General features: G+C 39.0%; 1 protein-coding gene across 2 annotated transcripts; it reads right to left on the bottom strand.

The window, feature by feature from the left end:
- LOC108699619 (short coiled-coil protein B) lies at positions 1-26,823 on the bottom strand. 2 transcript variants are annotated; one of them, XM_041589791.1, is made up of 4 exons: positions 26,730-26,823; positions 6,095-6,166; positions 5,342-5,425; positions 1-2,167 (listed from the first exon to the last, which is right to left on the bottom strand). In XM_041589791.1, the coding sequence occupies exons 1-4, from the start codon at positions 26,806-26,808 to the stop codon at positions 2,025-2,027; spliced, it is 378 nt and encodes a 125-aa protein (XP_041445725.1). In that variant the 5' UTR covers positions 26,809-26,823; the 3' UTR covers positions 1-2,024. The 2 variants fall into 2 exon arrangements, with proteins under 2 accessions (XP_041445725.1, XP_018087202.1); XM_018231713.2 differs by lacking the exon at positions 26,730-26,823 and adding an exon at positions 8,215-8,368.

Consider the following 26,823-nt stretch of genomic DNA (forward strand, 5'->3'; position numbering starts at 1 on the left):
TTAAAGCAAACAAAATAAAAAGGGTTTTATTTCATTAACATCCAAAATAAATTAGAAACATTATCGGTGCAAACATATTCCATACAATAGCTCAATAACTGTCATATTGTTACACTTACTGTGTCACTGCCATATTACAAACTACACACTGTAGTAGAGCTGCTAATAGGAAACATCGAGCCATATTTGGCACCATATTACTTCCCTGGTATAAGGCGTGGATAGTTCACTGTGGCTTAGTGCAGCAAATGAAGGGAAAAAATACAAAGTATTACTGGCATGAAAACATATGAAAGAAGAGACTTGTGGCTTCTACAGCACAGACTTTACCTTGTGATTCTTTTAACTTAGTTACATCAAACGCCTGGAGGACTCCTGGTGCAAACTTGACGCCTGCACCCGGAAGTGCAAATTCCCAGCATTTGGGCTACATCTGGAGTTGTGTATGGAAAGTAAACTCCATGCTCCATCATATGCTGAAGATCTGGGCTGGTTGGGAGCCAGGGACACCAATGAAACACAGATTTAACCCATAAATGCAGTCTAATTTCCAGAATTCATTTAGAGGAAGAAGTCACATAAAGGGGGTTATTTACTAAATTCAAAAAACCATTGGGACTTCTCCCATTGACTTGTATGCAACCTCGACAGGTCTGAGATGCCGCATTTTCAGATTCGGACTTTTCCATCCTCGGGGATGTGAAAATCAGATTTTTTTCCCCGCTAAGCAAATTTTCGGGAAAATGTAATAATAAATAAGTGTAAAAAGTTTGTAGCAGAGAATATTGAGATAAATTTGGACTTTGATAAATAAACCTCTAACAGTCTACTCTTGCTCTGTAAACAATTGCCCAACAATGTCAGACACATGTACATAATATTGACATTGCTGAGAAGGTGCTCATTTAAATACTGATTATAATAATCATTCCATGTAACACTTGGTAAGACACAATCAGTTTATTTTTATTTTTGGCCAACTAATATGGCCACGGAGGTTCACTCTGAGAGCTGCTCCTGAGTCATTTTAATGGTCGTCCAAAAGATGGCAGTATAGGTATGAAGAGTGATGGCTGATCCCTCTGCCTGTGAATGTTTGGGGACATATGTATAGAATTAACATCAAGGTTGACCTGTGTTCCAGCCATAGGGATCAATAATCCTCTGTTCTACTTGCACTGCCAATTGGAACACTACTAGAGGCATCACAACTACCTTTTTAGGATTCGTAATGCCTGTGGGCACTGCAGGTTACCTTTGTATCTGAGCGGATATTAACCTTTATGATTAACAGAAAACATTTTATACTTGTAGCCTGTGTGATGATGCAAATCTGCAGCCTGTACTTTGTGTTACATGGAAGAGTAATGAAAGGAAGAAAGAACATGTAGAAGCTCTGAACATAAAGATGATAGAAATACTTGCAGACAGGAGCAATACAGAAAGAACACGCTAAAAACACGCCCTACGTTATATCAAATTAACAAACAAACATTGTTTTTGTATGGTAAATAGGGTTGCCACCTAGCCAGTATTTTACTGGCCTGGCTGGTAAAAATGATGGTTGATCCCAATGTTATTAATAGGGAAAAAAGATAAATATATAGGAAGGCCGGTATTTTTTTCCAGAAAAGGTGGCAACCTTAATGGTAAACGGAGAGCGGAATAGAGACAGCTGGGAGGCAAATCAATGTCCCGTCTTGTGCACAAGCCACAGTCTGATTCCATGTAAATATCTGATCCGTCCCCCATGCAAACCATTTTTTTAAGCATAACCCTAATGTTTCATTATTACAGAACATGTAGTGATATCTTACGTCTCCATCTCAAAATAATTTGTGCCCAAGTCCTGGATATTTGATGGGCATCCAATGGCCCTTTTCAGTAGTGCAGTTTACACACTGGTCTATTGTACAACATTACAGCTAGCACTAGTTATGTGAATGCACTTCTATGGTAACCAGACCCTGGTTCAAATAAAAGAAAATGCAGCCCACGGGAAGCCATGATAAAGGAGCAGCATATTACTTCCTCTTGCTCTTTGTGTCTGTTGTTTGGAACACGCTGGAAGCAGACATTAGATTCTCGATGTACTGGCCCAGAACCTGATTTTCTGATTTCAGTTTGAGGTTTTCTTCTTTAACAGCGTCCACACGAGCAGAGAGATCTGTAGGGGAACACAGTACAAGAAAACAAGCCAAATTAAAGGAAAACTATACCCCCACAAACAATGTAGGTCTCTATAAAAATATATTGCATAAAACAGCTCACATGTAAAATCCTGCTTCATGTAAATAAACCATTTTCATAATAATATACTTTTTTAGTAGTATGTGCCATTGGGTAATCATAAACAGAAAATTACCATTTTAAAAAATAAGGACAGCCCCCTGAGATCGTAGGATTCACTGTACTCACAAACAAACCAACAAACTATACTTGTTAGGTCACATGAGCCAATTAACTTTTTTAACTTTTGCTTCCACACTTCTTCCTGTTACAGTTAGAGTTGTAGTATTTCCGGTCAGGTGATCTCTGAGGCAGCACACAGACCAATCACAAAATAGTGGTTCAAGGCAAGAGATGTAAAAGGGCAATATTTACTTAAATATATATACCAGTTTGATAAGATTCTTTAATATGTGACTTAATATGATATCTGTTGCTTAAGTATTCATTTTGGGGGTATAGTTTTCCTTTAATAAGATACTGAATCCACTATTTTGTATTCGGCCGAATCCTTTGCAAAAGATTTGGGCGAATACCGAACCAAATCCGAATTTGCATATGCAAATTAGGGATGGGGAAACATTTTTTACCCTCGTTTTGTGACAAAAATTAACGTGATTTCCCTCCCTGCCCCTAATTTGCATATGCAAATTAGAATTCAGTTCGGCCAGGCAAAAGGATTCGGCCACATCTGAATCCTGCTGAAAAAGGCCGAATCTTGGCCGAATCCTGTATTCGGTGCATCCTTAATTATCAGTCTCTTTCTGTATTGTAGTTAATCAGTTTTAAAATAGAAAACTGCTGTCTGCTTGTTAGGGTCCCACCTTCTCTAAAAACGATGCAGCAATTTGCATGAACAGTGCACACACTTACCTGGAAGATGAATATTAGATGGTCTTAATAGATATTATAAAAGGGAAATGTAACACCTTTTAGAGCAAACTAATGTAAAATTGTTCAGATTGCTCTGCTGAGCACTTTTGCAATTGACGTGATTTTTTTCTATCTTTCAAGAGATTATGTTTTATGAATATGAAGATAATGAATTTAGAACAACAGCGCCACCTACAGTTAACACTGACTAAACACAGTTAGAAACCAGCACACAATTTTATTAGCTTAAACTTTAAAAACAATGAATGACCAAAAAATCACTGAACAATTTTATGTTTGTTTCAAGGCTTTGAATTTCCTTTCAGAATACAAAATCTACCCTTGGAACTTATCTGCTTCTGATTGTCCAGGTAACATTTTAAATGCTGGGCTGAAGTTAAAAAAAAAAAACACACATAAAAAATGAAGATCTATTGTAAACACCTGAATACTATATATGTATATTTTCCAAAGGAAGGTCAAGTGTCTTGTAGCTTAAAAAAAAAAACAGAACAAACTCTGGTTTCCACTCACCTTGCACATTCATGACAGTAAAAGTCCTACTCCATTTACTTCCAAACTGCCCACAGTTTACCCAGAAATATGGCAATAAGTGCAGCATTTAGAATTCAGCAAAACAATAAAACAATGCTGAGCAAAGTAAAAGAGATGCTGGTTAAGTGGTACAGGCACAGTGCCCATGTATAAATAGCAACAAAGCTCACTGATGAGAGAGAGATGATTAAACTAATGAAGCTTACAAAAGCCTTACATTCCAAAATCACTTTTAAAAATACTCACGCCCAATAATGCATTGAAGTTAAGTATATGAAAAGAATGCAAGTCAACAAATATCTTTATTCCTCCTAGAGATGCACCGAACCCACTATTTTGGATTCGGTCGAATTCCCAAATCTTTTGCGAAAGATTAGGCGGAATACCAATCCGAATCCTAATTTACATATACAAATTAGGGGCAGGAAAGGAAAAAGTGGTGAAATTTTTTTTAACTTCCTTGTTTTGTGATGAAAAGCCACATGATTTTCCCACCACCCAATTAGCATATGCAAATTAGGATTTGGTTCGGCCTGGCACAGGGCTTCGGCCGAATCCTGAACTGAATCCTGGATTTAGCGCATCCCTAATTCCTCCTTTATTAAAAGGAAAAATGACCTCACTTTCTGACATAAGCTCATTCAGCTGGGCTCATGTAACAAAGATACATAAACATTGTCTGAAAGAAATGGATGCCACGGATTGAAGGAAACCATATCAGTCTGCCTTTGAATCACACTGATCATTTAATCCCACTCTCTCATCTTTTCCCATGTCGAAGCGATGGATTCTGGGAATTCTTTGCTTTGCAGCAAATTTGTACTCAGACCACAATGGAAACAAGTTTGAGAACTAATCACTGGAACAAACTGGGGATGAATGAATGGCACCCAGTCAGAAGTGGGCATGTCTTCATCTCAATCCGTGGATTCATGTATATATTGTCAGATATCAAGTCGGTTTCATTTTTCAAATAAATTGCTCCTTAGGACCTTAATTGCTATTCCTTCCTATACAAATAGCTGCATTTGCTGTGCTGTGCCAGCTGGAAAAAATCTGCACCGACTGAGCACTTGAAATAGGGCAGCTCAGTGAATGTCATGAACATTGCAGATCACATCCCACCAGCTGGTGACAGTAGATGGGAATGTCAGCAAGTAGAAGTAGGTTTTCAGTGTTTAGGTGTTAGGTTACTGCAGATACTTCCGCTAATCATATTTTAAGGCAACCATAACAGTCCATTAGGATAAAGACTTTGCAGGCAGAAGGAAAGTGATAATCACTTGGGGGTGACCACTGGCCTGTGCTCTGGTTCCCTGAAAAATGCATTGCCCCAGGGTTCTACTGCAGGAGAGACATTCCATTGTCTTCTTCTATGTTCCGGACCAGTAAGATATGCATTAAAGTGAATAATTTCACTTAGAAGCAAAAAGCCTGCATATACAAGAAAATTGTGACGTTGTGCTCCTACAGAGTACACTGGCCCAGTGCATTTTTCATTGAATAGGAGCACTGGGCCAGGGTATAAGGGAGGGTTTCTAACATTTGGAATCCACCTATTGATTGTAACTTTACTTCTCCTTTAAAGAATAGTGACCCACAGTGATTCCTAGTGATCTATCAAGTACCGTTGCACTATGGAATGATTCTATGCTCAAAGAGTAAATGTTATACAGTGTTCTACCTTCTAAGGTGTGCTGAAGCTCCAAAACCTGGTTGATAAGCCGAGTCTTTTCTTCAAGTTCAACTTGATTTTCCATCTCAAGATCTATGAGGAAAAAGATTAATCACTCTTAAATACCCACTAACACAAAAAGTAAGAATATGTATATAAATTGTCTGCTTGCATCTAAAAATAAGATTTTTTATTTTTGTGCAACAACAATTTTTGTTGTACTCTCTCTTGTTTTGCAATCTATGGAACACCACAAAGATGGAGGAGTCAGCATCTGAATATATATACTAGTAATAACAAGCAAAATTAATGGATTATACATTAAATACACTAGGAAGTAATTCAAGTAGCCCCAGAAGCAAAATAATAACCTACAATCAAGAGTTGGGTCCTAAACTATTTAGAAAACAAGGTTTGAGAGAAACAGCAAAATTAAACATAAGCAATTTGCACTCTATTTGCAAATTAAATCTGACATGAATAATCCAGCTCTGCATGTTTAGTCTCATATTTAAAAAAAAAAAAGTATATATATATATATATATATATATATATATATGTACATATATTCTAGAGGGAGGTGAAAAAATAATTCATGATGTAGAGAATATAGCAATAAAACTCTGCCAATAATATTGTGATTCAGTTGGAAAAAGGACAATGAATGAATTTGTCATAATGCTGCAGTGTAGCTGTTGTGAAGCTAGCCTGATACTATTGACTTCTGTTGTCATTTATTTTTCAATGCTGGATGCTACTTACCGTCCATGTCGGAGTTCATAACAGCAGGGGTTGAAATCTGTGGATTCAAGCGTAACTGCAACGTATGGAAATCTAAGGAGTGGGGAGAAAGAGAACAGAGTCAGTAAGTGTACACTGACATACAGTCTAGCAGTCAGTAATTTAAGAGAGTCTTTGTGAACACAGACAACAGAAGCAGCACACATTAGCCTCGGACATGAAGATCTCCATGGCAGAAGCAGGAGAACAGGAGGGATAAGGAATGTGAGAATTAAAGAGAACAGGGCCAGTGGAAAAGAAGACATATGGTGTATATCACAAGTGGAACACAGAGAACAAAGTGATAGGGGACTCCTAGTATTCTTGTCAAGATACACCTGAAGATGGTAAACGATTTTGGATGAAAAAACAAAGAAACCTCAACCTCAATTTAGGCCTATGGGTCATGGGGTATTTTGCCTACCACAGCACACTAATGTCTAATGAAGACTCAAGTCCAATTCTCAAGTGAGATTGAAGTGGTGGTGTCTGCCATAGGCAGTGTTGCTATGTTATGTAATCAGTGACAGGAGATTTCAAACAATCAGGGATCCTTGTAATAAAAGGAGGCTGCCAGGCTGCATTAATTGCACATTGAGGGTGACCCTTATAGCTGAATTTGCCACACGATCTGCAAACCAAAGCCCAGATCAGCAAACTCTCTCTCTGGACCAATTCATTGCCTTGCACTGGGGCTTGCATAAAGCAAGGGTGACCAAGCAGGGGCCCTCCATCTACTGCTGAACTATGCCTGAGTGAGGGACACTGGAGAACCCTGGTTAAAAATCAACAGGAATTTCTATAGTACTTTGCTATGGAATATGTTACTGCTTTATAAATAAAATACCTGTTAAAGGAAAACTATACCCCCAAAATGAATACTTAAGCAACAGATAGTTTATATCAAATTGAATGACATATTAAAGAATCTTACCAAACTGGAATATATATTTACATAAATATTGCCCTTTTACATCTCTTGCCTTGAGCCACCATTTCGTGACTCTATCTGTGCTGCCTCAGAGATCACCTGACCAGAAATACTACAACACTAACTGTAACAGGAAGAAGTGAGGAAGCAAAAGGCAGAACTCTGTCTGTTAATTGGCTCATGTGACCTTACATGTGGTTTGTATGTGTGCACAGTGAATCGTACGATCTCAGGGGGCGGCCCTTATTTTTTAAAATGGCAATTTTCTATTTATGATTACCCAATGGCACATACTACTAAAAAAGTATATTATTATGATAATGGTTCATTTACATGAAGCAAGGTTTTACACATGAGCTGTTTTACTCAGTATCTTTTAATAGAGACCTACATTGTTTGGGGGGTATAGTTTTCCTTTAAAGGCATCTTGTTGCATGTCATATCTGTATGTGCTTCCTACTTACAGATCATTTCTATTGTATGGTTCCAATGTATTTCTGCACTCACAACCTTTCTATTATTAAAGATTTTATTCCATGTATGTCTGACAGCTCGACAGACACACAGCTCCCTGAATGACAGACACACAGCTCCCTGAATGACAGACACACAGCTCCCTGAATGACAGACACACAGCTCCCTGAATGACAGACACACAGCTCCCTGAATGACAGACACACAGCTCTCTTAATGACAGACACACAGCTCCCTGAATGACAGACACACAGCTCTCTTAATGACAGACACACAGCTCCCTGAATGACAGACACACAGCTCTCTTAATGACAGACACACAGCTCCCTGAATGACAGACACACAGCTCTCTTAATGACAGACACACAGCTCCCTGAATGACAGACACACAGCTCTCTTAATGACAGACACACAGCTCCCTGAATGACAGACACACAGCTCTCTTAATGACAGACAGACAACTGCCAGGCTGGTTTGGCACCTCCCATCCATAGGAGCAAATAGAAATAAATTCAACTCGACAAAGACATTATGTGCCCCGTTAATACGTATGTGTATCTATATAGAATAAGAATACATGAAGCTTTCATTAGTTAATATGCAAGCATTATTGCAGCGGAGGAATAGGTTGTGAAGCATAGGAACAAATGCACATCCGGGTATAGGCACATACATATATACACAACTATATACATACACGACCAAGAACCAATGGACCCTCCTATGCGACACCCAGCAAAAAGGTAGCTAGATGCTATAGGAGCGAGCGTGCGTAAAGTTTGCACTCTACGCGCTGACGTTGCACAAGTACGTACTGAAACGCCCATTCTTCCCAGCGCCGAACCAATAAGGAAAGGAGGTCAATAATACTTCAGCCAATCGTGTGTGACGGGTGGGTAGAATGTCCGAGAGAGGGGCTGGATGGCTATTTGTACGTCACTTTGATGTTAGGGAGGTCGTTGACGTTGCAGCGCTGACTTGTTGTTATTATGGTGTATGTAGCGGAAGTGGTCGGGCCTCCCATGTGATGTATAAAGAATTCATAGATGGAGAAGCTAGCTCGGGGCGGAACTGGTTCTTACCAATGATAATGGTGCCGATTATAGTGGAGCCGAATAGCAGACTATTCTATTAACCCACTCGTTCCCTGGCTGGTCACGATTTCTTCCCTTTACATAGCTGACATCCCAGGTACCAGTGAGCTGATCTTTACACACTGGGCAGACTTGTGTTCTAAACAATCCTCTGCTGAGATTCTACATAATGTTACTTGTGACTCAGCGATTCCACAATAAAGTCTTATTCAAGAGCAGCCCAATAGAATCCTCCTAGAGGTTTAAGCCAAAAGACAAAACCCTCCACTATTAGAAACAAATTGGCTGCAGGACTGGCTTTTTAAAGGGGCTTGTTCACCTTCCAAAGTTTTTTTCTACAATTCAGAGGTTTTTGGATACAGAAACAAAGCCTTTTTTTACAGTGCTTTCTAATTTTTTGACCATTTTTTGGAATACTGACATTTAGGGGCAGATTTATCAAGAATCACAGTGAAAATTCGAATTTTCGAGGTTTTTTTTTTTTATGGCCAGCACTGTCAAATTAGACTAGGGAATTATTAAAATTCGATTCGAGATTTTTTTAAAAATTTGATTTTGATTTTCAAGATCTATCATACACTGGACCTTTAAGAACTCAAATTTGCAGCCTAAAACCTGACAAATTGCTGTTTTAGTCAACGGAAGACGTCCTGGTATCAATTTGGAGTTGTTTGCAGCCTTCCTGACATTCCAGTTTTTTTCGGGTCAATACTATTCACCCGACTTTTGAAATTGTCAATTTTTAAACATAGACTGATCTATAACTTCCTGTAAAGGTAGCAATGCATAGTTCCATTGGAATCTTATATCCTCCCAAGACAGGGGATCGCTGACCAAATGAAACCAAAAGTGTAAATATTGTTTAAATGGCAAAACTTTCTCTATTCTAAAACTGTAATAAAGGTGAACATCCACATTAACTGCTTAATGTAATGAATTTTGTAAGAACATTTAAGTGCCACCTGCTGGTCCGTTCCTGTGACTGTACAGTTGAGGAGATAGGAGAGAGAGATATATCCTGGGAATACAAAATAAATACAAATAAAAAATCAATCCATACCTGACCCTATCCCACCCTATCCCACAATCGGTATTTACAGACACAAGCCCACACCCCCATCACCAAAGAGGGTGAAGCGGGTGCAAATCTGTAAATGCAGATTCCAGAGGAGGAAGTAGGACATAGAAAGGTACAAGACAGGGTGAGCAAAACCGGAAGTTCAGCACAAATCCACCAGTAATGGATGCATAGCTGTCATACCAAATCATATGTAAATGGCCCAAACATAAGCAATTCTTTGTTTTTCTTCATAATGTATCTGTCTCTTTGACCCTACAGTCCTACAGAAACTAACCAGCCAGTGGCCTTGTTGTTACATAATGTATAGATGTTAAAGGGAAACTATACCCCTGAACAGTGCAGGTCTCTATAAAAATATATATAATATATTGAATAAAACACTGCTTCATCTAAAATAACATTTTACTAAAAAATAGTCTCTTCTAGTAGTATGTGCCATATGATAAGTACAAAGGGCTGCCCCTGGAGCTTACAATTCATTGTTCTCACACACAAACCAAGGGCACCCATACATGCTAGGTTACATCAGCCAATGAATGGACACAGCTGCATTATAGGTGATTTCTAAAGGGAGCATACAGATTGTCACAAAATTGCAGCTTAAGGGGGAACTAAAGTCTAAAGTAGAACAATGCCAGAAATGCTGTATTTTGTATACTAAACATAAACATGAACTTACAGCACCACAAGCCTAATAAATGATTTTTGCTTTCAAAGTTGGCCACAAGGGGGTCACCATCTTGTAACTTTGTTAAACATCATTGCTCATGCTCAGTGTGGTCTGGGCTGCTTAGGGATCGTCATAAATTATCAAAACAGCACAAGTCAAATAATATCTGCCAGAAGCCGATAGAGCAAGATTGATTAATAATCAGAATATGCAGACTGCACTGGGCTCTGTGTTGTCATGTAAACTAATGTGGATTATATCGCTTTTGTATTGTTTAATACAAAATTTCTCCAACTCTGCAGAACTAGTGGCTGCAGCAAAATAATCCTTCAATGAGAAATCCACTTTATCTGTTTAAATCTGGCTCCATGATCTTTGCCTGCCACTGGAGTTGGAAACATTAAAGGGGTTGTAAAGGCAAAAAAAAAATCCAATACGAATCTCTACACAGTCGCCAACTGCTCTACAGGGAAACAAACAATGATGCTTGAGTGCATTGCTGGCCTCCCCCCTGCTGTTTTAAAGTATGATCGTTTCCCTGCAGAGCAGCTAGAGACTGTCTGAAGTTTCCTATCTCCAGCAGTCAGAGCAAGTAAATGAAGGGGGAATTTCACTACATACTGTCAGGTTTCTTATAAAAACGGTACACACTTTTTAATTGGAAATAGAATTCTTTTTCATTAAAGAAAGTAAAAATGGGATTTTATTTTTTTGCTTTTACGGGGGGTCTCAGACTCTGTAAACTGTTCTAAATTGATGCATTAGTTGATATTATTCTTATAAATTTTTATCTATGTCCCCACTGATTATAGTTCCTGGGTTTTATAAAAGACAGATGGCAATAATTTATACAATAGCTGCTAATGTTCCAAAGATGCTGCTGAGAAATGTATCAAATAATGGAGCAAATCGTAAGAGTTCAGAATCTGCATCTGGTTTATTCAACTGAAACACCAGAAACATTAAAGTTGGAACCTCAATTAAAAAAAAATAGAAGGCAATAAAGAAAACGTATTTCTGAATTATATCTGAAAACAAACGAACGGGAAAATACCTTTTTTGAGCCTTTTAAAGGCAGCTAGACAACTAACCAAGTAAGCAGGGGCGATTCTTGCTATAATGCCGCCTGAGGCGGCCTTCTTTCGCCGCCCCCTTCCCTCCTCCCGGCACTAACCTTTATAGCGCCGGAGAGGGCAGGGGCGGTCCGCGACGATTCGTGCAGAGAGCGCAACAGCGCTCTCTGCGCTAGAAGAGCCGAATTTCCGGTTTGAAAACCGGAAATTCGGCTCTTAGTTACCAGGAGCGGCATTTTTGCCGCCCCTGGCAACCAGGGGGGCGCTGCCGCCTGAGGCGAGTGTCTCAACTCGCCTCATTGGTGGAGCGCCCCTGCAAGTAAGTACAGTGGGGCAGAGAGAATAGGAATGTATTTCAGTATCACAGGAAAATGCTACTATGAGTTAGAAAATGAAAGACCTGTATAGTTGTTATTGCCAACTGTCAAAATGTGCCAGATTTTTAGGTTTCAGAATCCCCCTATGCTAGAATAACGCTATTACGGTACACTACTTTGAATGTGGCTCAGACTAGTGATGGGCGAATCTGTCCAGTTTTGCTTTACTAAAAAATCACGAAATGGCAGAAATTCGTAAAATGCATTGAAGCCGACTTTTTTTTGTTGTTCTGCAACTTTTCTTTTACAATGCATAGGAGTCTAAGGGTGTTTTTTCTTTTTTTCTGCAGTGAAACCTGGTGAAAAAGTTAAGACCTATATCATTAGGCCAGCATCAAATTACTGAAGTGAACACCTGAATCTCAGTGAATGCAATAAGGTCTATGTTTCAAATAGAACAAGAAGTGATGAATTTCAGTCCAACGCAGTGGGTTGCTGCAAAATCAGTGCTTTTATTCAACACAACATGTTTCGAGCTAGGCTCTTTATCAAGTGTAATACAAAAGAAACACCATACAACCCTATATAGCTTAAACCACACCCATCATTAGTAGTGATCGGATGCAGGTTATTGATGTTTCATGCTTACGCATTTCACCAAAGACTCACTGTTTAAAAGACCAATATTAAAAAGTGCTATGAGTTTATTAAGCAGTGCTAGTGACATTTCTCCATATTTGTGTATTAACATCAGTTTTTACAATTATGCATCTTTTATACTGATGATATTTATTATACTGCTGTTGTTTACTTTATAAGGGATTCCATGGTGTAAACTGCAGATTGTATTTTGCCACCTTTTTTAAACTTATAAATAGGCTTCTCAGTATGCAATGTGTTGTATAAAGAGATTTGTATTGTGTACACTGTGACTGTTATAAAAAGACACTGTCCATATACAGTACATACATTGTGCATAGATATATCCTCAGTCTAATATAATGGTATTCACAGTATGCAAAGTGCTGTTACACAAACACACTCTATGCTGGCACTGGACTGTTAAGTACAGTGACATCAGTAAGGTAATTTACAAAGTATACAATGTTGTCCAATAATATAGTGTCTTCAGTGGTCAACTAACTGAGGAAAATGGCAGATTATTTCTTTGTTTATCAATTAGTAACTTAATCATCCCTCAGATATGGCAACATCCCTTTATTACTTATGAACAGTATCTCTGAATACTGTATGTTTTCCCCAACAAGCTTTAAGAAAAATACATTTAAAAAGTAAGTTATAGAGAACGCATACAAGTTTATATTTTCTCCTTTTCCAGAGAATTGTTCCTCATGACTAGTTAGCAGACATGAGTGGATATCTTTGGAGCAATCTGTATAATTTTTAGATCACTTTGACTTGTGAGAACTGTGTATCAAATAGACTATGTTTTGTATTTATTTACATGTTTTGTTAAGGGAAAATGCTGCCAGTAGAACTTGCACACAAGCGAGGAGAAATGTTCCAGACGGGTGCACATGTCAAGAGAGGTGGGAAACAAAAAAAGAAGTGATGAGCCTTCCGACAACTCTCTCAATAGAATATTCAAGCATATTTGCTTCTGCACACCTTTAGGATACAGAGCAGCTTCCTTCTCTGCTGATGGCTTGTCTCCTAAGGCATTATGATGCCTGTTAACATGGAATAGAGGTGGACTGTCAAAGTCATTGGGGACAAAGAAGCTAAAATGTTCTGGATGACTGTGGTTTTGGTCCTACTTTTATGTTGTACACTATAATATAGTGATTTAGGGATAGTGGACTGTGTTTGAAAACATGCACTTAGCTCATGGGGTTAATGTTAGGGATGCAAAGCAGAAAATGCAAGTAATGGAGAATCATATGTGTTGGAAGACAAATCCGATTTGGTGATGCTAGATGAGAGTTCCAGATGATAGACAATTTTGCATACAGTTTATAAACAGTCATTAAAAGGTGTAATCAATGGGATGGGGAAAGCTATGAAAACACATTAATTTAAGAGTAGTTAGAGTATACACTGTTATAAGACATGGAATGGGAATATTTAGGATGATGTATGATTGGTGTCAATGGACAATTATTTTTATTTTATTAAATTCATAATGCATTGGGTGTATGATTTTTTAAGCAAAATTCTTTTAGTCTATAATAACAATCATTTTTGGCTTCGGGAAGTGCTTCCCGCTAATCAATAGTAGCCAGTCTGCAGAGATGTTGACTGACATTATGGGGCAGATTTATCAAGGGTCGAATTTAGAAGGCATAATATTTCGAAATCCAACCATCGAATTAAAATACTTCGAATATCGAAGTCGAACGATTTTTCACAGAATTTTGCAATCGAACGATCGAAGTAAAATCGTTCGATCGAACGAAACGAACGATTTTAGTGTACGATCGAACGATTTTACTTCGATGTGTAGGCTAACATAGCACTTCGGCAGGTTTAATTTGGCGAAGTATTGAAGTCGAAGTTTTTTTTAAAGAGACACTACTTCGATTATCGAATATTCGAATATTTGAACTATTTTTACTTTGAATCTAAGTCTAAGTAAATTCGAAGTCGTAGTATCCTTTTCGATGGTCGAAGTATCCAAAAAACTACTTTGAATTTCAAATTTTTTTACTTTGAAAATTCCCTCGAATTCACTTCAACCCTTGATAAATCTGCCCCTAAGATGATGATAATAATACACCAGATACATAATACATCAGATTTCTAGTTTAATTTCTTTTAATTTGTCCTAGACTGATAAAAAACAATGGGTTAACCATAGGTTTCTATGGGTAACTGCACCGGTGCATTTTAGCCCTAAATGTTAATAAACTTGCTATTCTGTTTTCTAGTCCTCTCTTTCCGGAAGTACTTCCCTCCTAAGCTCATTTTTTTATGTTTCTATATTAATTCTATTCCATACTAGGCTGTACTCAATAGCTAGGTTTTAACAGTTGATCCAGCATAACCCTTGCTGTACTCGAAATACAACAGGAATACAATTATGTTAAACCTAAAATGTAGCCTTGCTTATTTAACATAAATTAACTTTGTGGAGTAACTTTAGGGGGACCACCCCATAAATAATGTTATATGGGCCCCATCCCCTGGATGAAAATTCCAGGTCACTTGCGATGTGCAAACATTTAGATGTACATCAGGGTCACTCTCAAGCCACCCAAGGTGGAAGCAGACACTAAGGGGCCCATTTTCTTAGTTCGAGTGAAGGAATAGAATAAAAAAAACTTCGAATTTCGAATGTTTTTTTTGGCTACTTCGACTATCGAATTGGCTACTTCAACCTTCGACTACGACTTTGAATCGAACGTTTCGAACTAAAAATCGTTAGAATATTCGACCATTCGATAATCGAAGTACTGTCTCTTTAAAAAAAACTTCGACCCCCTACTTCGCCACCTAAAACCTACCAAGGTGCAATATTAGCCTATGGAGAAGGTCCCCATAGGCTTCCTAGCAATTTTTTGGTAGAAGAAAAATCGTTAGATCGTACTATTTTTGGTAAATCCTTCGACTTCGATATTCGAAGTCGAAGGATTTACATTCGGCAGTCGAATATCGAGGGGTAATTAACCCTCAATATTCGACCATATGTAAATCTGCCCCCAGATCTTCTTCCTCTGTAGTTACCATTCTGAAGATACTAATATATATGTGTGTGTGTATATATATATATATTGTGCAAGCCCTCGAACGGTGTTGAGGCAGGGTGTAGCACAACTGTAACAATGTGCTTATGCACAAGAACTGGGCGTCAGTGGTTTTTTTATGCTTAACCAGGAATTTAGTTTATTTACAACACAGTATCCACAATGGAGTACAGAGAACATATAGCATAAAGGATAGCAGTATACTCACAGCACCAAGAACAGCTTGATCCCTGCAGGCAAGGAAACAGTTACAGCAGTAGTTAAGCAGCAGTAGAGAAGGCACCCCAGCTTTCCTAAGTGGAACCTAGGGGAAATTCTACCATCCCTAAATCTATGCACTTAGTCCCTACTTCTGTGTTATTAGTACCGGGATCATAATCCCTCACTCTCCTCATCAGAGCCTTGAGCCACTCAACTATATAACCTATCCAGCAACGTAACTAGAGGGGGGCGGGCCCTGGCACAGGACGCGCAGCCGGGCCCCCGTCCCCCTCCGTACACCCGGAACTGGCTGGGAATTAGCTGCGCGTGAACTGCCGGGGGGTCCTGAGGGGGTGCGGGCCCTGGCCCGCTCGCTCCCCCTGCTCCCCCGGTAGTTCCGCCACGGAACCTATCTATCACTCCTAGAGTGATCTATGAAAGAGCATAGCTATCCACTTAACTAGGGCCTAAGCGCCTAGGTTCCACTACCCATTCTCTTCCTGCCTGCTTGGTAAGGGCTAAAGTAATGGTTGCCAAGGGCCGGATTTACATAGTGGGCACCCCTAGGCCCACTGTCGGTTGTTGCCCCTGTCCCCTCCCCTTTATTCGTGCAAATTTTCATCATCTGGACTGGAGCAATGGGGATTGGCACACATGACATTTAAAAAAAGATTGTATCTTCTGCGCATCCCCAGTGTTTTTGAACCAAAGTGGGTGTGGTTGGGCAGCATGCCGCCCCCCTAAAATCCTGCCGCCCTAGGCTCGGGCCTAGGTGGCCTTTCGACCTAGACCTTTAAACTATAGCACAGTGCCATCTACAGTACACTGTGAGAACAACAGGGGCTTACATAAGCAGAGGAATGACACAAGTCCACATTAGGACCCATTTAAATGTCTAAAACCTTTAGGATTTACCTGCCAATATGATGTGAGGGTGTCTAAATTATCACATCCCTACATATATATATAAAGAGGTTTGTCCCAGGGTGAATTGTGTATATGATGGCAGAGATAGAGCACCCAGGCTGAGGTATTTGCTCCTTTTAGGGAGGAACTCCGCAGTGCGGCTCAAGCCGACACGTCGCCATGCGAAGAAATGCATGCAATGTGTCGGATGTTCTGAAGATACAGGAAGTGAAGGAGAAATCGCAGGTAAGAACTACATTGATCCGACTCTCAGATGAAAACACTGCAAACTGCGTTTTCATCTGACAAATGGCATTTGTACCCGTCTATGTAATTCTGCTTTTTGGTTACATTGCCTTGTGCACAGTTACGATACACTCAACTTATCTAAACCACTTTGTAACAGGTTACATTATTTTGTAATCAAGGTTTAATGCATAGTGTCCTGTTAAATTATAGTGACACCAAGATACATCACTCTACACCTAGTTAAATTGTTCAGTAACCAAATGCATTACTATGCAAAATGTCAGCCTGAAGAAGGGACCTCAGAGTCCAGAAAGTTTGCTTTATAATATTACTATATTGTTACTGGCATAGCATTTATGTCACTTGTTTTACATATGTGCAAAAACACAAAGCAGCTTTTGTAAGTAATGTGTGTTTTTTCAGGAAACATCCACTAGATGTTGCTGAAATCAACTGTAAAATTTTTATTTAACTGCTAATATCAGGGGCAAAGCTGTAGAACAGGCCCACTCATATATGATCTCTGTTTGCTGTAAGCACTGAAACTACACAAATAGTATCTGCTGTAAAAGATTATAGGGGCACACCCAAACATCTTCCCAAATAAAATATATATTCTATACAAACATAATTGTGTTAGAATTTAAACATTTCCCTTTTTTAGGGGGGCTGTAGTTTAATTGACCTCCCAGTAACAAGGGATTCATTTATTAATATTAACAATTCAATTGAATCAAATAATGGAAATAATGCAGGTAGAAAGGATTTAAAAAAAGCAAATGTGCTCAATCATTTCTTTTCTTCAGTGAAGGAAACAGAAAGCTCAGCTCAATGAAGAGAGTGGCTGGCATGGGATATAATGCTTAGAAGTTTGCTCAGTGTTAATGTGAACAAGACATCAAAGCCAGATGGAATACATCCTCAAGTACTTAGTTCAGTTTTAGTCAGTGCACTTTTTCTGATTTTTTTTTCAGACTCTCTTTCATCTGGTATGGTACCAATGGACTGGAGGAAAGTTGATTTAAAAAAGGTATTACAATATTAGTAGGCCCGAACATTTGACATCTGTGTTTATGTTGAAGTGTTATGGACCACATTCAAGATTATCTTTCTGAGAAAGGCATTATATGTAGTAATTGGCATTGATTTATGTTGGACAGATCATGTCAGACAAATTGAATTCCTTTTATGATAAAAAAGTAGGAAGTTGGACAGTCAGCAGCTTCAAGAATAAAGATGATCCAGGGACTGGTCCCATTGCCAGTCAGTAAGAAATACTCCCCCCTCAGAGGCAGCCATGGGGGCAGCCATTCAAGCACAGGATACACAGTAGATAACAGATAAGTTCTGAAGAATCCCATTGTATACTATAGCCTTTTCTCCTTTTTCAGCTTTGAATGGCTGCCCCCATGGCTACACAGCAGCTTGTTTATATAAACAATAGTAGTGTTTCTGATGCAAATACACCAGTTTTAGCAGTGCAGGGCAACACTACATTATATGGTCAATCCTTTAAAACACTTTAATTTGTTGGTGTTACTGTTCATTTACCTAGATAGAAGTAATAAGTCTCCTGCTTTGCAAACATTTTTTAATTGTTTAACATATTTTTCAATGTATTTTGCAGAGTGATAATCCTGCACAGTGGGGAATAGAAGCCCCTCTTGCAGACCTATCTTTCCAGAACTATGGTAACATGGCTGAAAATTCCTCGATGTTATATATACAAAATGGCTTTAAATATATATATATATATATATATATATATATATATATATATATATATATATATATATATATATATATATATATATATATATATATATATATATATATATATATATATATATATATATATATATATATATATATATATATATATATAGCAAATTTGAGCACAGTGCACACGGATAACCGCACCAACAGGTCTTTATACAAAAATAGAAAAACTTTTATTCAACGTTTCGGCTCGACCGCAGGAGCCGTCTTCAGGAACAAAAAAAAAAAAAAATATATATATATATATATATAAATTCAGAAAGTACCTGCACTCAATCCCTTCTGGTTTGCGGTGGGTGCTGGGTCAAGTTTATGATATAAAATCTTAAAATGGATCCGCACTCCAAACGATTCAATCAAAGTGAATATATTAGAACATCACTCACGTGTCCAACGTTTCGGCCCACATTAGGGCCTTTATCAAGGATGGCCTTTATCATCCTTGATAAAGGCCCTAATGTGGGCCGAAACATTGGACACGTGAGTGATGTTCTAATAAAATTCACTTTGATTGAATCGTTTGGAGTGCGGATCCATTTTTGAAGATTATATATATATATATATATATATATATATATCAAAACAAAAAAGTCCAAACCAATGTGGTGAAATAAAAGTATTGCTTTATCAGAAACTCTGCAACGTTTCGAAGCTCCCGCTTCTTTATCAAGCAGTATACATCAAAGTGACATCACATCCTATATAAAGGCTATGCCTTAACACACCTGACACGTCAAACAAATCAAATCAAAGCTAATCCAATCAGGATCCTAAGAACATGTAGATCAGGTTCCACCCATATTATATACATCACATTTTGTGTTATGGCTTTTGAACATCATATCACATATTACAGTTGTCATATTACAGCATATGTCATTTCTAAGTATATAACAATATTGTAACCACTAGTGGAACTAACTAGCTACATCTAGATACAATGTGTGTTAAAGGCAACATAGTCCCAAACCACACCCATAAGTAACAATATTATATAAAGGCATACAGGTCATATTCCCTATTAAGACCCTTGGGATGCAGTGTTTGTAAAGTATGAATCCAGAACTTCTCCCTTTTCTGGAGCTGTAAGAGTCTGTTGCCCCCCCGGCGAGGGGGGGCAACAGACTCTATAACCTGAAATCTCAAGGCTGCTGCTGAATGTCGTGCTGTGTGGAAGTGTAGAGGAACCGGCAACTTGAGTACCTCTTTTCTTATCGTGGATTTGTGTTGGCTAATCCTATCTCGAATCGGTTGTATGGTCTCCCCTACGTAGGCCAAGCCACAAGGGCATTTCAGCATATAGACCACATATTCTGAGTCGCATGTATAGTGTCCCTGTATCGAAAATCTTCTTCCTGAATATGGATGTGTCACCACGAATGACACTTGAACATTGGTTGCATCTACCACAGGGATACATGCCATTACGTAGGGGTGCTAGTAACCTCTGTGTGCTCTGTTTTGTAGTGCCCAGATCCGCTTTAACTAACCTGTCTCTTAGGTTACGAGGGTGTTTATACAACAGAAGTGGAGGTTCTAAAAACTCCTGTATATCTGGATAGGCTCGCTTCAATAGAGGCCAATGTTTGTGTATAACACGATGTATCTTACGTGCACATGGATGATATGTGTGTGTGAACGGTATACGTTTCTTTTTCTGCGTACCTTGTGACCTCTCTTGAATTACACTGTCACGGTCTAAACTTTGTATCTGTGTCATTTCCTGCTGCAACATATCAGTGGGATACCCCCTCTGCGTGAATTTAGATGCCATTTCTGTCAATTGTACGGGTAATTGTTCACTTTCAGTTACTATCCTTTTCACACGCAGAAATTGTGACCTGGGGAGAGAGGAGATATTAGCTTGTGGATGTGCACTCTCAAATCTCAATAGATTATTACGATCCGTGGGTTTCACAAATAAATCAGTGAACAAACACTCTCCCTTCCGGTACACTTTAGTATCCAGAAATGTCACACATTCCTCACTATAAGTTAGTGTATATTTAATAGAAGTGACACAACCATCTAGGTAATCTTTGAATGCCAGGAGGGATTCCATGTCGCCCCCCCAAATGACCAACAGATCGTCTATATAGCGCCACCATCTGATACAATGCTTTTTATATAGATCATGTGTATACACAAATTCATTCTCGAATTGGTTCATGAATATGTTGGCATAAGTGGGGGCGACGTTGGATCCCATCGCTGTCCCCTGTAGTTGAAGAAAGAAAGTATCCTGAAAGAGAAAATAGTTGCATGTCAGCACCATTGTTAATAACTCCATAAAAAAGTTAGGTACAAAAGGAGCCAATACCTTATCCAAAACGGTTGCTATAGGAGAAAATATAGAGTTAACCCCAGCCACAATTGGACGCCCAGGTGGGAATTGCAAATTTTTGTGAACCTTTGGTAAGGTATAGAAAACTGGTATACACGGAAAATCCTGTGTTAAATACTCCTTTAACCCTTCACTCAGTATCCCCATTTCCCGGTATCTGCACAATACTTCATTAATGGCTCTTTCATACGCCTTTGTTGGATCGCCTGTCAGGCTAACGTATGTACTGGTATCATGTAATTGACCCAGTATCTCTTGCACATAGTAATCTTTGTCAAGAATCACCAATGCCCCACCTTTATCTGCAGATTTATACACCACACTTTTATCATCCATTAATGCACTTAATGATACACGTTCAGCTTTGGTCATGTTGTTAGAAAATCTAAGAGAACGTAACCCTTTAGAGTCCTGCATTAAATGGTCAATGTCATGAGAAATAAGATCAATTACAGTCTCCACTGGATGAGAAGAGGTAGGTGGTAAATATCGACTCTTTTTATACAGCTGGAATTCCTGTGTCGTAAGAATATTACTTTGTATAGGTGTAACCCCTTTATCTCTATCTTTGAACTGTACCTTCAGTCTCAATAACCTATAGAAGCGTTGCAAGTCAATATCTAATGAAAAGGTATCTAGGCGAGTGGAGGGACAAAATGATAATCCTTTCTGTAATACAGAAACCTCAGCCCCAGTCAGTACCTATTTAGAGATGTTGATCACTAACGATTGTGCTTCTTGTACGCTGTCTTGTTCCCTGTCCGAATTGGACGCGTTCTCCCTGCTGCCGTTGCGCCGACTTCTTCTGCGGGTCCTTCGCGCTCCCCGCTGCTCGAGGGAGCGCTGTCCTCTAAAAAAGAGGATCTAGATGAATCTGTGACCCGTTGTGGTGAGGAGTCTCCTGAGCCGCTTTGCGCGTTGTCTTGCCACCTGGGTAGATGCGCCTCACGCGTCCCTCGTGGTGCAAACGGCTGTGTGCGCTGTTTCCGGAAAAAGGTGGAGGTTGAACTCGGGTGACCCGGAATCCACCGGTAAACCCGCCCACTCACGTAGTCATCGGCGTCCCTTAGGAACTTGCTCCGTTTACGCTCCTCAGTGTCCTGCCTGAATTGTTTAACGGTTTGTTCAATTTGTGCTTTAATTACTTGAAATTCCTCAGGGGTCCCCAGCTGATTAAGTTGTGTCTCGATATTGTGTACCTGCTCGGCCACAGTCACCAGCTCTTTCTGTATGTATTCGATCGTTAAGGTAATAATGTCCAAAGAACAGTTATTCAGTATGCCTTCAAATTTCTTGCAAAACTCCACATTTTCGGAGAACAAGGTTGGGTGTAAATGTACCCTTAGTCCCCTAGGGATACGCTTGAGCCGGTAATATTCTGCTAAGGTACAGCCATGTAATTCCAACGCTACTGACCTCTTAGATAGCCGCTCCAAATCACGACTCCGTATCCCTGGGTGTGCTGCATGTAGGAACTCTCTTGAGCCCCTTGCCAAGGTTGCTATGCTGGCTGCCTCCAATTCTGTGTAGGCAAATACATCCGCTTGGGAACTCACATGTGGCATTGTATCAAATGGTGGCGCTATATAGACGATCTGTTGGTCATTTGGGGGGGCGACGTGGAATCCCTCCTGGCATTCAAAGATTACCTAGATGGTTGTGTCACTTCTATTAAATTTACACTAACTTATAGTGAGGAATGTGTGACATTTCTGGATACTAAAGTGTACCGGAAGGGAGAGTGTTTGTTCACTGATTTATTTGTGAAATCCACGGATCGTAATAATCTATTGAGATTTGAGAGTGCACATCCACAAGCTAATATCTCCTCTCTCCCCAGGTCACAATTTCTGCGTGTGAAAAGGATAGTAACTGAAAGTGAACAATTACCCGTACAATTGACAGAAATGGCATCTAAATTCACGCAGAGGGGGAATCCCACTGATATGTTGCAGCAGGAAATGACACAGATACAAAGTTTAGACCGTGACAGTGTAATTCAAGAGAGGTCACAAGGTACGCAGAAAAAGAAACGTATACCGTTCACACACACATATCATCCATGTGCACGTAAGATACATCGTGTTATACACAAACATTGGCCTCTATTGAAGCGAGCCTATCCAGATATACAGGAGTCTTTAGAACCTCCACTTCTGTTGTATAAACGCCCTCGTAACCTAAGAGACAGGTTAGTTAAAGCGGATCTGGGCACTACAAAACAGAGCACACAGAGGTTACTAGTACCCCTACGTAATGGCATGTATCCCTGTGGTAGATGCAACCAATGTTCAAGTGTCATTCGTGGTGACACATTCACACATCCATATTCAGGAAGAAGATTTTCGATACAGGGACACTATACATGCGACTCAGAATATGTGGTCTATATGCTGAAATGCCCTTGTGGCTTGGCCTATGTAGGGGAGACCATACAACTGATTCGAGATAGGATTAGCCAACACAAATCCACGATAAGAAAAGAGGTACTCAAGTTGCCGGTTCCTCTACACTTCCACACAGCACGACATTCAGCAGCAGCCTTGAGATTTCAGGTTATAGAGTCTGTTGCCCCCCCTCGCCGATAAAGCAATACTTTTATTTCACCACATTGGTCTGGACTTTTTTGTTTTGATATATATTTTGTCCAGGATATGGACTAAGTCCACGACAGGGACACCGCTCCACTCCAGTTTGTACCAATATATATATATATATATATATATATATATATATATATATATATATATATATATATATATATATATATATATATATATATATATATAAAGTCCAAAGAGGTGCACACCTTCCCTGTCAGTAACTGCCCAGGTCCTGGCAAACAAATAGTACTATATTGTAACAAAAAACCGCACTCACAGGACTTCAAAAAAAGCCGCAAAGGCTGTGATTTATTGATCCTAATAAATCACAGCCTTTGCGGCTTTTTTTGAAGTCCTGTGAGTGCGGTTTTTTGTTACAATATATATATATATATATATATATATATATATATATATATATATATATATATCTATATATATCTGTCCTGAAATTAGTTAAATGATGTTCATGAATTTTAATTCAATACATTGAAGCAAAAAAATGCATCATATTCTACTTAAAGCAAAGTCCAACTGTGAAAGTGTAATTGATCGGTAATTGCATCCTTCCAAGTGTCAAGTCATGCTCGCTGTATGAGAAAGTGCCTTATTAAGGGTATTTTTGTTGTGCATGTTGCATCTGTTTTGTTATGGGCATCATAGAGTGGAAACTCACTAACGTGATTTCCAGATTTGTAAACAGATTTCCAGTGTGCAAAGGGAAATCTTTACTTTATGGCTGGTGCATGACAGATGCAGGGTATAGCACTCCTTTGCATTGTGTACTGTCCCTTGAGCTTTAATGGGTGCAAATAATGTAAATTCCAGTGTTGTCTACTGCTTTAACATGAAAAGCTGATCTTAGAACCTATAATATTCCACCCAAGATAACACTTCATTGAAGACACATAAGCAGAAACCATTCCAATTTTGTTTTTTTAGGCTGGCTATCCTCCTGTCCATTGTCAGACATTTATGAGCCATTGTTGCGTTGATGTTGGCTGTTCTAAATGTTATAAACGAAATTTCCCAGACTCCTCGGAGATGTGATTTGAGCAGTTTGACACCTCTGAGTGCAGTGCTGAACTCATCTGAAACCCTCTGCTAATCGCCTGAATAAAGTCTCCCCACAGGCTTGTAAGCGCCTCAGTTGTAAGTGCCGCTTGCTCCCAGTATCTCCTCTGCCTGTATAACTGCCACATAAAATATCATTTCTAATTATTCCTCAAAGTGACCAACTTCAGCCATGCACAGCTACAGCTCTTTGCTCGCTCAAACAATCTTTATATTAAGTACAAGATCATTTATTTATGCTAAATGGATTTTCCCTGGAGCTTTACACAGAAAAAGGGAAGCTCATAATTTTGGTCAGGCCATTACTGACCCTGAAGTCATTGCTAACGACGAACCAGTGTTAATCTATTTCTTTCTTGTTCCTTTTTCTTCAACATATTCTCTAAGGTCTTTGGCAGATAAATGCTAGTGCCTATGACAGTGCAATTCATATTCTCTTGCACTTTCACAATCTGCACGTCATAGGGCAGCTGCCATTATACCACTTCAGCTTTAGCTATTTCTAATTAATAAGCTTTATTTGTGTTATGTGAATGGATGAGATACAGAGAAAGAGCAATTTATTTTGCCCACTGCATGCTCTACTATGTTTTCAAAGAACATATAAAAAATTCAGGGGTGTAACCGAAGAAGAACGAGACCCTTCAAATGCTGTAGTCCCAGCACAAGCCATTCTGCCAGAAACATAAATTTAAAAAACAATTATGCCTTATTCCCATAGTTGGGAGTTCAGTCTGCCTTGATGAATTTCACACAATTGTGTGTAGGGTACAAAGTACAGGGTACATGTATGCAAGTGAGACCTGCAATTAACAGCTGCTTTGAGGAGGTGTAACTTCAGAGTAGTGATTTGCACCTACACATTCAGGTGACTTTTACCCATCCCATTGTTGCTACACTTATCAGTGCACCGAAAATCATACTATTTGCACAAATCGAAATGGTGAAAATTGTGCTGCTTGGAGTTTTGCAATGCATGCTATTACTCTGGGATAAGGGGGGAAAATATGCACTTTTGCATAAAAAATGGAAATTTATTTCTAATATTTTGCACTGTGCTCTGTCTTAGAAAATAATCCCTATTAGGTAAAGCCGCAGCTGTAATTAGGTTAGAGAAGCAACTTCCCAGAGCAAAAGGGTCAGAGGCCAAGCAAAGTTCTAAAATTTTGTTCAAAGGGTCCCTTTTCTTATTCTGCTTCAGGTTCTGGAACACACAATATTTCTCAAGCTCAAGGGGAATCAAAAGGAAACTCCATTTTCGTTCTTTATAAATTCTCTAGGGCTCATCCATCACATGAAATATTAGAGACTCCCAAACAGATCAATCATCACTAGTGAGGGTCCTATGCTCCCCAGTACTTCAGGTAAGCACCCATCCTGCAAGAAGGTTCCTGAACACAATTAGGGATTCAATTGCAGTGAGCGATCTAATATAAATACCCTCTGAAACTTATATAACAGGAATTATAAGGGCTTCTCCTACCTTTACAACAAGCATTTTTAAGTAAAAGTGATTTTATAAGGTTCAGTTGGGAACCAACAGTCAAACAAACATTTCTATAAGATTCACGCAAAATTTTTTGGAATATAGCAAAATCATCTGCAAGCACCTTTTATATCTCTACTGAAAAGCAAGGCCCCAGGGTTTGGAATACTCTATGCTATACTGTACGGGTTCTTCTATGTTCCAGTGTGCAGATGGAGCACAGTTGATCACCATTTGTTACAATGGAATATACTGTAAATTTGGATGAAAACATTGAGCTTTGTTTGCTGTGCCTGCTCCACTGGAAACTTTTCTTGAGACAATGCATCTAGTATGGAAAGGGGAAATTGGTTTCTAAACTTATTTTTGGACTCTTATCAAAGACTATAGAAAATAGAGTGTAAATACTGTAGCTACCAGTAAAAGCTCATCAGTATATGGAGACTATGGAAATGAATAACAAGTGCATAGGAATGAAATAAAACCAGGTAAATACAAAAGACAATCGATCTGCCCTCCCTGGGTGAATGTGCCCAGTGCAGGAAATGGATAATGCTAATGAGCTGTGCACATGTTTAGCAAATGCTTTGCGTTGGGCTTTACTCCTTTTAATTGTAGAACATAAAGTTACCTGTGCTTTCATCCCCCAGAGACACATTCATAAAGCTTTCTTCCTCTCCTTCATGGAAATGTGGATGTGTTTCTGCCATTTCTCCTCCAGTGTT

This window comes from Xenopus laevis, chromosome 1L (assembly GCF_017654675.1).
Source record: "Xenopus laevis strain J_2021 chromosome 1L, Xenopus_laevis_v10.1, whole genome shotgun sequence".
Classification (NCBI taxonomy): domain Eukaryota; kingdom Metazoa; phylum Chordata; class Amphibia; order Anura; family Pipidae; genus Xenopus; species Xenopus laevis.

What these genes read in the sequence shown, in the direction of transcription:
- LOC108699619 (XM_018231713.2), bottom strand. Translation starts at nt 8,344, where the DNA reads ATGGGCGTTTCAGTACGTACTTGTGCAACGTCAGCGCGTAGAGTGCAA. An exon ending in TATGAACTCCGACATGGACG is followed by an intron (nt 5,426 to 6,094) that starts GTAAGTAGCATC and finishes TTTTCCTCATAG; the next exon opens with ATCTTGAGATGGAAAATCAA. An exon ending in GCTTCAGCACACCTTAGAAG is followed by an intron (nt 2,168 to 5,341) that starts GTAGAACACTGT and finishes GTTCCCCTACAG; the next exon opens with ATCTCTCTGCTCGTGTGGAC.